The sequence below is a fragment of the Cheilinus undulatus genome, linkage group 18 (genome assembly GCF_018320785.1).
Source record: "Cheilinus undulatus linkage group 18, ASM1832078v1, whole genome shotgun sequence".
Lineage (NCBI taxonomy): Eukaryota > Metazoa > Chordata > Actinopteri > Labriformes > Labridae > Cheilinus > Cheilinus undulatus.
In genome coordinates this window covers 25,597,044-25,609,552 of record NC_054882.1, presented here as the reverse complement: position 1 = coordinate 25,609,552, position 12,509 = coordinate 25,597,044, and the positions used below count along the sequence as shown (strand labels likewise).

General features: G+C 39.2%; 1 protein-coding gene across 2 annotated transcripts in view; it reads left to right on the top strand.

The window, feature by feature from the left end:
- The window catches only part of LOC121526426 (formin-1-like), a 90,553-nt gene that overhangs the window by 26,562 nt on the left and 51,482 nt on the right, over positions 1 to 12,509 (top strand). For both annotated transcript variants that reach the window (XM_041813003.1, XM_041813004.1), the window contains exons 4-6: positions 2,157 to 2,277; positions 6,682 to 6,743; positions 10,363 to 11,120. In XM_041813003.1, coding sequence (XP_041668937.1) covers positions 2,157 to 2,277; positions 6,682 to 6,743; positions 10,363 to 11,120 — 941 coding nt within the window. The remainder of the gene's footprint in view (positions 1 to 2,156; positions 2,278 to 6,681; positions 6,744 to 10,362; positions 11,121 to 12,509) is intronic.

Here is a 12,509-nt window from a genome sequence, read left to right as displayed (position 1 = left end):
TGTGAAAGTCTGATTTATTCAACACTTCTATGTGATGTTAAACAGAAATACAGGGTTGTGTGGCTTTATTTGGCACCCTCCTGGAGAAGGTAAGAGGAGCTGGGGAGATTTGTCCTTACAAAGGCCTTTTGTTCCCAGCTGGCAGTAGAAGTTGAATACAAGCAGCCTGGAAGTGGAAGACGAATTGTTTTGTGACATTTTCAATTCACTTTTTTCTTGAGCTGCTACCTGTTTTGGTTTTCCTTGCTTTCTTCACAATTGGTATCATACTTTGAACTAGAATGGACTGCACTGGCAGCAACTCGGATAGCCTGGTGAAGCAGCCCTCTAGTCTCCTTAATGTCATTGGTGGTATCTTTGGCCTCAGCAGATCTGAAGACCCGGCTGTGCTGGTGGGTTTCAAGGACATACCAGATGAGGAGGAACCTCCTCCTGAAGATGATCAAACTACTAAAAGTGAGCCCAAAAAAGGGGAAGAAACACCTGGGGATAAAACGCATGCTTTCGATGATACAGGAGCAAGCACTGATTCAACAGAAACCAGCGAGGCAGTTAAAAAGAGGGCAGCCAGAACCTCGGCTGACCTAGACCTGGTCCAGGTCACCATGGTAGAGACATACAGTGACACAGAGGATGAGGAGGCAGCGCACAGAAGAACTAGTCTGTCAGAGGATAATAAAACAACGGACCACGGGGTTGGAGATCAGTTAAAAAATGCCAGCGATGAAGAGTACCATGTGCCTGTGTTTAGAACACACAAACTTCAGGAGAGATCGCCTATAGAAGATATTTTATATTCAGACAAGTTATCAAGTAAAAGTCCCTCCAAGTCTTTAAGCTCCAAACAGGAAAACTCCAAAGAGGAGAGGGATGAGACGAAAGAGAGCACCACAGAAGACAAACAAGAAAGTGATGAGACAAAAAAGAATGCTGCAAGTCTGATTTTGGATGTAGAAAAATCTGGAGGTAACACAGACACTGTGGGAACAGATGAGAGCGAGGAGTTTGCTAGTATAGATTGCTCTAAGCCTGTTCCCACCATCAGTCCCACAAATGCTGCAGCCCCAGCGTCGTCTTTAAAAGACTTAGGAGATGGAGATAATAAACAAAAGGAGAGGGAGAAAGAGCAAATGTCCACGGCTGAGAAGGAGACGAATGAACCTTCCAGCTCCATGTCCTCTGTTTTCTCAAGCCCTGGCACTCCTGAAATTTTGGTCCAATCTTCGTCCACTCCACAGGAGCTGTCAGACTCTACTGATATCAAAAATCAAACCAAAACACTTGCATCTTTATCCGATGAGTCTCCTTGTGACATCAAGCAAAGTGCCAGTCCTTCTTCTCCAGTCAAAACTGCTCCAAAGACACCAGAAACAAACAAGCCATCTCCAAATTCATCTCTTTCCCCCTCGCCTTCCACTTCATCACCATCCAAGGATGGGGCGCTCTCTTTGTCGCCTTCCTTCCAGATGCCGGCTCTCTTCAGTGGATTACGTGTGCTGAAAAAAGGAGCAGTGGGTGAGGAGAGAGAGACAGTGTCAGAGATAAAACAGAGGGAGAAAGATGCTGATTTGGCCCTTCTTAGCCTGAAAAAGTCTGTAAATAAAGCCAAGCTCTTCCCAGAGCAAAAAGCGGCCAACCCAGCTAAAAAACACACAGAGACAAAATCCATCATAGACACTAAAAGCACAGTAATGGCCCAGCTCAGTCACCTTCGCACAGGAAACAAACACAAGGAAACTAAAAAGCCAAACGACAAAAAGGATGCTGACCCCGAACTGAGCAAAAATGTTTCTGAGAAGGCAGGAGAGGCTGTAGAAGAGAAAGGTCCAGGTACCAAATCACCTGCATCACCACCAGGGGGAAAGAAAACCTCAGATCTGGCGTATGAAGCCTTCAGGAACTTGTATGGCCCCAAGTCTGTTAAAAAGGAGATAACGGAAGATGTGGATCTGGAGGCAGTGAAAAAGAAAATCAAGAATGACAAGGAAAGTCTGAGGTCTATTTTTGAAAGAACCTCCAGATCTCCTGGCAGGGAAGCCACAACTCCAACAGAAGCTAATGTATGAAACTTTAAATCCTCACACTATGCTTCAGCTTAGTTCTCGATGCTGTTTTTTTGCATTGTTAATGTTTCTGCATGTGTTTCTTTCTCACAGACAGAGATTGTGTCGCCTTCAGACAGCGAAGACCGGACTCCAGGGCGTCTGCAGGCTGTGTGGCCCCCACCCAAAGGGAAAGATGAGGAAGAGAAGGTGGGGCTGAAATACACTGAAGCAGGTAAGAAGCTCAAGCTCGCTGCTTTTGACACTGCTGTCTTGGAAGATTGGAAGATTAGAATGTTGGCAGAGAATAATAGCAGTCAAGCCTAAACTGACACACCTATCACAGATTTGTTTTGTCATTGTAGACAAATCACAGACCTTAGTCATTGAAAAGATGACAACACTGAAATTATTCTAAAACTGTCACTATCACACCCTAGAGATTAGAATTTAGATCCTGCCTAGTATCAGCAGCAATGTGTCAGACATCCTTAAATCCATTTAGGGATGTTAATGCAGCTGTTTATCTGGTTGCTGTTTCTTGTTGCCACAGATGAGCACGTGTGGGTGGTAGCACAGAAAAAGCACTTAATGGAATCAAATACACTCCGGGCAGCACGCCATTTTTGCCCACCTTGTACTCTAAAGGTGTAATGACACAGAGAGAGGTCAAAAGCACACATAGGCTGCTGCAGGTTGATTAAATTAAAAAGCTTTTCTTTCATGTTCTGGGTGCAGAGAAATTGTGTTGATCACAAGTGCATTGAAGAGGAGGGAAACAGCTGTTGGATGTGGTGTTGCTTCAGCCCTGAGAATAGATTAAGACTATCAAATCTGGATAATCCCTGTGGTTTGTACTCTTGTCTAAGGAAATAGAGCTGGGAAATTCAAAGACAGAACAGAGGTCGTATAGATAAAACTAACACGTGTACATTCATGTATCATGTAACAGGTCACACAGTTACAGCCTATGAAAGGTGCACCAATTAAAAGCAGTGTTATTATAGTTAACAAAATATCTGAAACAAAAATGTAAAATTATTTTAGTTAACTGTAATAGAATTTAAAAACATGCCTAAAACTTAAGTGTGCTGACAAAACTAATGTAAAATAAAATCAGAGGCAAAATGGTCTTGGTTTTGGTTTTTGACAGCAGCATACAGACTGACATACACTTAGCAAGTTGAGTTTATAAAGGCCAGATTTGATTGAAGAAGACTTCACAAAGTGGTAAGGTTATGTCTTGAGTTGTGTTCAAACATAAAATTTGAGCAAATAAAATGAAAGTAAAGAGTAGCCTATATTAATATGTATTGTAAAAATTGTATGACTACTTTTTTTCTGGCCCTTTTGGGTCTCGCCCCTGACAGGTATCCCATATTACTGAAAAAAGCAAAACTAACTTCAAAGCTAATCAAAACTACATTAAAACAGTGTTTTTACAAAATAAAAAAAGAAAGATAACACACCACAAACTAAGTTAAAACCCAACAAGGATTAGTATGTCACTTCCTGCCCCACTGTTGAGGTTGCCCCATCATAGAGGTCTGCAGCCAGATGCTTCTCAAAGTTGAGGCTTTGAGCTAAAAAAGTTTCCACTTGATTAACAACTGTGTTTTTTCAGCCTTTAGTGTAATCAGCAGTTAGTTTCAGTCAGTTTAGTTAGTTCTGTAAGGTTTCAGGTAGGTGAAAAAACATCAGAGTAACAGAAAAAAATGGGCACACACATGCTTTAATAGATATGATATTGTAATAATTGTAATAATTTAAATGAATAATTGAATTATCCACTGAATCCAAACCTGTATTCTTGCTTTTGTTTTAAAGGTACAGTGTGTCAATTTTAGCTTAGTAGCATTGAGCAAAACAAACTTGGTAAAAATGAAACATAATATTTATAAGTAAGCCTATCTAAACTAGTGTTTAATAACCTGAATATTTAAAATTTTTGTATTATTTGATCCTTTCTGTGGCACTGTAGAAACATGCAAGATGCAAAAATCAAAGATTGCAGAGTCCATGGAGGGTACCCTCCCCATGTTTACACAATGCTTTAATGTAATTTATCAGACACTTTTGTCCAAAAACTACATCTGAGAGAAAGTACAACAAAATTAAAGATCTTGACAGGAGGGAACACCATCAGTTGGTGCTTCAAATAAAGTTGAACGCAGGTGCAGCCATGCAGTACTAAAGGCTACGCATATGGTGTAAGAAGCTTTTAAAAAATATTTTTTAACGATAAACATCAGTAATGAAAAAATGATCATTAATGTGAGACCCCTAATCATCGCTATCAGTTAAATTGTCTTCACCAATAAGTAATGACCAAAGTAGTCAGTTGTTCAGAAGAAGAAGCAAAACCTCCAGAAGTCGAGCAGGTCAGTGTGAGCCACCCTTATTGGGAGACTCATTCTACCACTGGACACAACAGAGGAGATGCACATTCTGATGCTTGGTTTTCAACTTCTTGTCCATGTCTAAATGCCTAAAATCATCGATTATCATTGGCTGATTAGATATTTACTTTCCGTGTTAAAGTTAACATTTACAGCTGCACTGCCTCTACATAATCTGTGTCTGTCTGTGTGTTAGCCCAGCTCCTCAGTGTGAGCGGGGTCAGAGAGAAGCCCCCAGTGTTAGAGACATATTAGCTTAATGATTAGAGAAAAGAAGAAATGTCTTCAATCACACTGACGGACTAATCGTCACTAAACTCTGCCGCTGAAAACAGTGAAAGAAAAGTTGCAGCAACGGGATGGCGGAAAAGTTTTCTGTCCATATCTTTATTCTAACTCCCTCATATAAAGATTTTAAAGTAATCTTTTCCACCATTATCTGCATAACTCCCTTATTTTGGTAAAATCTGAAAATTACACTGTCTAATGTTTGACTTTATACAAGGTTAGCTGTAGATAGTCTTTAGTTTTATTTGTTAAAGCAGTAAACAGGCATCTCTAATGTTATTTGTGTTTTATATGAAACTACTAATTTTAGAATTGCTACGTGAAAAAAAAAAAACAAGGTAACTAGAATGTGAGCTTTATAAAGGAAATCCCAATCTTCTATAATTGGTGATCTTGGATTTCTGACTGAAGTTCCATCAAAAATGGTTTCATAAATATTCACCAAAATGTAGAAAATTGTGTGATGGATTTTCAAATTTCCCGGCGGGCCTCCAGACCCCCTCTCCTATTAAATATGAATAAACCTTGTTAATAAACTGTTGTGAAGCACTAATCTAATTCTTTTAACCACAGGGGTTTATAGCAGCCCACCTTTATTTTAACAGGACCTCCCTGTAAACAGTGTTCCACTCCTTTTTAATCACAAGAATCAGCTCAGCACATCTGCTCAAAATACTTTATAATTAATATCAGTTTGCAGTTTATTGATAGATTAGAGGCTTTAAACATGCCAGAAACCACCAGGGTTGGGCGTTTATGACCTAAAAGCTTCTTTGTCCTATACCAGTGGACATTTCATAAACAGAACATTAAATCAGAAAAGTCAGTCCTGGTCCAGTGTGCCGAGAAATCTTAAATGCCTTTATTTTTCAAGTGCAAAAACTTGTATTAGTTTTTCTCAGTTCAAGTCTTAATAAAGGTCTTTTAAATTTGATGTTTTAATGTGTGAAGCAACCCTGTAGTAAGATGTATAATTATATCCTTTACATTAACTTTTTTATGTTTCTTTACTTTAATTGTTACCTTTTCTAAATCATCTTAAAAGAATGTTTTATGTTTCGGTTTTTTGTACACCAAAACTCCAGCTTTACTTGACAGCACCTCAGTTCTGTGTGGTTTGGAGTACTATGTATATAAAAACACAAAACCAATTAGAGATGTGCAGACAACAGTAATGAATTCTTACAAGCTAAAAAAAAATGCAGTGCTTAGGTTTTAGTTTTAGTTTCTTGATGTTTGAGATCAGCCTGAGTCTGATTATTGACTCAGCTGCAATGCTGTGTTGCTCATTAAAAGAACCATAGGCAGGCAGTGCCTTATATCCTATGAGATCATATTCTGTGCCTGGTCTTGATTTTATTCTCAATTTTAGATACAAAATAAATGAAAATGCGCCAATATGCAGCTGTTAAGTCAGCAAATACAGTGAAATAACAGGAGGAGATATACGATTTTTTAACTTTATTCATTCAGATACAAAGTAGCCCAGGACAGAGGAGAGAGTAACATGATATATTAAAAATGCATAAATAAAATCATTTAAATCCCCTCCCTTCATCTCATATTGCTGCAGATAGATCAGAGGTTTAAATGTGTTTTCTTGTGGAAAAATGTTTTGGCTTTCATTTCAGCCAGCAGTATGATGTAAAACTGGTTAGCTGAGTTTTAAATATGTCCCTATTATAGTGAAGGTGACCCGCCCTTCTCTTAAAGTTAACCACAAACAGTTGTATGTCTTGTTTTGATGTTTTATATCTTGCAAACAAGCTTGGTAATGATTTACTGTGCTAACCTTATAGCCAACAGCTCAGGAAAACATAACTCTCTCCCCCCTCCCTTCACCGATAAATAAAAGAAAGACTCCAGCATTGAGCTGTGATTATTGAATGAGTGTGCGCTTGAGTGTTTGTTGAATAAATCACGTTGTGTGTCCTTGTTCTGCCTCCTTTCAGAGCACCAGGCTGCCCTCTTGCAGCTGAAGAGAGAGTGCAAAGAGGAGCTGGAGAGGATGCATGTAAGTAATTATTAAAGGCTTAAGCAGATGTGTTACAACACTGAATTTAATGCAAGAGTGTTAAAGGAAGAGGTAAAGGAAGCAGGTTTTTAAGTGCATTATTAAACAGACAAATAGCAAATTCAGTACATTGGTCAGGCAATTAAGGAATCTAATCACAGTTAACTCTTCTGAACACTAGATGGCACTAAGTACGCATGAAATGAAGTGCAGCAGTACCTCAATGAGGAGCAGTCACTTTTATGTGAGAGCACTGAAAGAGATGTTACAGCTTTCAAGAGTGCCACGTATTCTTCTTGGTTTACCTATCAGTCAAGATGATTAAAAAGATCATTTTGAGGTTATCCCCTTCCACTTAATCTTGCAACTTTTAACTGTTTGTGTCAATGTAGACTGGTTTTAAGTGGAAGAACAGCCTAAACCATTCTATGGAAATGGACTTGTAACGCCTATAGTCGTCTGACTACTCAACGCGCCTTTTACACAACGAGTCATGCTTAGTCATCAGGTTTCAGTCATTCACAACTGTTCACTCGACATTTAAACACTGATGCAGAAGGCTGCTATGTCGAGTGGCCATCATTAGTATTAGCTAATGCCATTCATATGCATCCCTACACATTGACATTCCACTGACGCGGCAGTGGGAACAGAGGACACATCAGCATGTGACTGTCGGAGTTGGAGATATCCATTTTCTGACGCTGTCTCCCATCCTGTGTTAATAAAGCAGGGCTTTAACTGGGAAAAAATGGTGTGAGTACGCTCCTTAATCACCTGTCATCATGGAACTGATTTGGCCAATATGAAACATAAATCTTATCTTAGTATCTTTTTTTTTTTATCTGAATTGCAATTCATAGCTACGTTTTTTTTTTAATCTATAAAGACATAAATAGTCACTTCTAAGTCAAATCCTCGTGGATCAAATGTCACACAAGTCAACATGGACATGAAAAGTTATATAAAAATAAAGTACTTGTTAAACAAGAAAATGAGAAAAATAAAATGCTATTTCCCATTAGACTCAACAGTTGAAGTTGACTATTTTGTGGCCAGTATTACTGATAGAGGCTCACATTCCTGACTTTCTCTCCCTGATTTCCTACGCTATCCACTGTCCTGTCCTCTCCAAATTAAGGCAAAGACCCCAAAATAATTTTTAGTAAAATAAACCATAATATGAAATATAAAATAACAGAATAAAAATTAAACAATGAGCCAAAATACTGTCCATGATCGTTTTATCAACAGTCCAGCCGTTCTTTTTAAATACCGTTCTTGTTATCAAATATTGTTAATGTTGACATCTTGTTCAGGGAAATATCAGCAGGAACAGGTGTTTTTGGAGGGTCAGGCTCCTCTGTGGAGGTGCAACTGCTTAAGTGCTGTGTCCATTCTAGTCCTGGACTGTCCAGGAGAGGTGAACATTTTATACTCTGGTTTTCCTCCAGCACAGTGACCAGTGAGTTCACCTGGATTCTTAAACAAAGGTGAACGTCATAGCACACAACCAGGAGAGCGCTGTTTGCCAAATGGATCTGTCGAGATGCTAACATAAGTCATCCACAAAAGCTGTCAGCTGTGGAAAGGACAGGAGAGCGTACCAGCAACTTCATGGTGTCCTGGGGGGTCTTACAAAGTATTAAAAGTGAAAAAACTGATTTGGAAAAATTAAGGCTTTTAAAAGATATTAAAAAGTCATAAATGCAAGACTATGAGGACTTCAATTTTGTTACTCTTTTTCATTTTTATTCACTTAATAAGATTATAAGTAGTTTTTCTGCTTTTGATTTTTCTTTCATTTTACTCATGTCGCGTTCCTTTGAACCTCTGCCAGATTATTAAAATGTTATAACTCAACTATAGTGAGCTATATTGTTATCAGCTGAAACAGTAAAGTGATCATTGACACATCAGTGAATCAGAATCTGAATTAAAGAATAATTAAGTGTCCTGAAACGGGCAAAAATGCTGTATAATATTTTCGTTAATCCTAAATGTATCCTGTTCTATTTTGGAGTTTCAACTGAAGTGCAAAACTTGTTAAAAGGTACTTAAAGAATATGGTGTGGCCACTCTAGGTCATTAAACTAAAAGAAACCTTCCATTATTAGCTTCCTTGGTCTCAAACTGAGGTCTTTTGCCTCATATTCTTATCTCAGAATGCTTCAAGAAAGCTTAATCTACATACTAAAATAAGAAACACTACTGTTTTTTTCTGTGTTGTTGAATTTGTAAAGGTCTTAAAGTTTTAAATTTGATGTCAGGTTTTCTGTTTATACCTTGAACTTGTGAGAAGTGCCAGTATGCTGGTCCTGTATACCGTTGCGTACTGGCCCACTTTAAGTGCTAGAAAAGACTAAAAAGTAGAGAATCGATGATTGTCAAAATCAAGGCTGGCACCGATGTTTGAAATAACTTTTTTTCCAGTTGCTGATACTGATGCTGATGATTTTCATCACTTGTTTTGATGAAATACTCTCAAAATGCAGACATTTCCTCTCATGTTTGACTACAAAAACAGATCAGATTTGTCAAACAGGTCGCTTTCTCTGCCTGATTAAAAAGTGTTGATCTAAATCAGCTGTCATGTTTGCCAGCATCAGATTGATCAAACAGAACCAGACAGAAATGTGCAACTAATATCTGTTCATACCACATTATTTGCCAATATGCCAATCTCTGTTTACTGGGCAGATATTACAGATGCAGATGATGAGCTGATGTATTTGCTCATCCCTACAAACAAAAGTAAAATCTTAGATATCAAAGATAAACTGAATGAAAAGATGGAAAATCATACTTTAGACACCCAAGAAGACGTGAACTGTGGAAAGTTAGAAAAAATGTCAAGAGAGTGATTTTTATTAAACTTGAGCACTATGTTTTTTTCTTCCTGCACTCTCTCAATTCGGTGACTGACATGAATGTTATGTGTAACATGACGCTCACCCTCACTCTATTAGAGCTGTCAGTGTTTCATTCCTTCAACGTCTGACTTAACATTTTTAACTCTTGATAGCCAATAGAGCAGAGCTCTGGTCATGTTTCATAATTTGTTCCACTGATAAATGACTTTATGGACTGTTTCCTTGAAGTCTAACCCCAGAGTTGGTTTCCTAGCCTGTCTGCTTTAAGCCATTAATTTGATGTTGCCCTGTAACGGACTGATGCTGACACTGAGAAACATGCACCACAGTCACACCACAAGAAAGGGTGGGAACGTGCCTAATTCTGTTTGTGCTCTGACCCTACTTAACCAGGAACATGTGTTAGATATATTGCAAAACAATGTTCTTTGTGTCCAAATCAATACTTCACTTAGGTTGGACTGTTTTAGTTGGATGGATGACATGTCAAAGGAAACCAGACGTTAAAGATTGTTATTGTGCTTGTCACATATTGACCTCAGATTGGAGAAATATAATAAATGGGTATGAAGTTGGAAACATGATAATATGATAGCTACTGTAGTCCCCTTAGAAGATTAATAACAGTCTAAGCCAAGTTCATTCAAGGAAACACTCTGTCTACCTACTAATATGGTTTATTTTTACCCTATGAAGGAAAATGGCTGAAGTTTCTGGTCTCTTTCTCCTTCTTTTCCATCTTTCAGTCCGACTTTGAGCTCAAGATCTTCCAGCTACGAGGGGAAAATGCCGTCTCTCTGTCACACCTGGAGGGAGTCATCGCAAAGATGCAGCGAGACAGGTCGTACAACTCTGGCCTGGAGCGAGTTGGGGTCTGCGATGTGGCTGTCTCCACCACGGACGACCCAACACTAAAGATGAATCGCACTGTGGGGGTCCAGACAGACAGGGACACCTTCATCAGGAGCCCTGACGGAGACCCAGGCGGGCTGGCCCAAAGCCCCAGCCAGAGCATCCCAAAAAGACTCAACCTAGACTCTATCGGACTAAATAAAAAAGCTGAAACTGCCTCAGGGCCTCCTGCACCACCTCCTCCTCCACCTCCTCCCCCTCCTGTTCCTGGCTTCTCTGGACCTCCACCAGCTCCTCCTCCTCCCACTTCCCTATCGGGCCTCTCGGGACCTCCACCACCACCGATACCACCTCCCCCTCCCCCTTTGCCCGGCAGCATGGGAGCACCACCACCACCACCTCCACCACCACCTCCTCCTTTCTTTGGAGGTGGTCCACCTCCCCCACCTCCTCCACCGTTGCCTCCTGGCCTACCTGGAGCTGGACCACCTCCTCCTCCCCCTCCACCAGCTTTCGGCGCACCACCTCCTCCCCCTATGGGGGGCTTTGGTTTTGGCCAGAAGGTGGAAAAGGCCCCGCGGAAACCTGCCATTGAGCCAGCATGTCCTATGAAGCCTCTGTACTGGAACCGGATCCAAATACAGGACAATAAGTATGTGCTTTAAATTGCAATCTAGGTCTTATTTTTACTATTTTGTCTCTTGAATAACATTTTACAGCTCAGATTCATCAAAGAGATCTTGGAATGCAGCATTTCTGCAAAGAAGTTCCAAAAAGAACAAAAACACAAGCAATAAATAGACTCCACAACAGTCAGATTTATTCAGAGGCTGACTAGCCTTTTTTCAACCATAGTTATCTTAATTTTGTGCAAACATTTTTCCTTTACAATCAAGGATTTATGATGACTTTGACAACTCTTACTTAAAAATGACCAACAAATAGAGACTCTGCAGAAGATGTTGACTTTTTCACAACTGTTCCAACCTCTGAGCATGGCCAAAACTACAAAAGTAAGTCCTAGGCTGAAATAAATCATAATTTGTTTACAACACAAAAATCACTTTGGTTTCACACATCTGTATTTCTTCACCCTTACCTAATTTGAACTCGACTTCTAGTGCAACCTCACTTAGCATTTGTACTTTTCATTTCAGTAAATCAGTGTTAATCAATGTAGCTACAGACTGGAACATCGGCCAATATAAGCATGTTTTCTAATATCTATTGCAGATAAGTAGCTGTCTCTGTTTCTACCAGAGAGTGCTGACAAGTAGATGTTTTCCTTAGAGTGAATTTGTGTAATAAAACAAGACAAAAACAGATCAAGGGTTTTGCTCCAAGATTTTTTTTTTCTCTTTTTTATTTCACTAGATGTTTCTCAGACAGTAGCAAGAGTGTCGATGATATTCAGCCTATAAATAAGAGAATTAAAAACGGTTAAATTCCTTTAAAAATGTAAGTTACTGCAGAGTCAGGACATAACATTTGCATGGGCTCCCTGAATGTTCACCTTCCCTGCCCTCTCAAAATCTTTTGTACCATTCAAACCCATATGCATGTGACATGCAGTGTTTCCCATACAATGCACGGAAAGATTTGGCTACTGTTTTGTTCAATTTCACCAAAAAATTAAAGTTAATGTTTTCAACTTTTAAACTAATTCTTTTTTAAACGCCTTAGCAAAAACACATGCACTTCAACCAGTAGCTAGCAGTGAACTAAAGACGTAACTTATTGGAAACTCACAGCAGTTGTGTAGGAATACTCAACCTTTAATCTATAACACTCCATGTGACTGTGAACCGCGTGGTTTTATCCTCTTAAGCACAATCTCATTATTTAATATCCATACCTTGTAAACCCGGCTTGGTTGAAGTTTGTCCTGATTTACATTTTTACCATGATCATGATATGAATATGCATGATAAACGCATTGCAAAGGAGCATTTAAAAGGTTATTAATTAACACAAATGCATCTTATTTGCAGGAACATGCATGCATGCACACTCAGCTTGCAATCATTTGACCAATCACGTT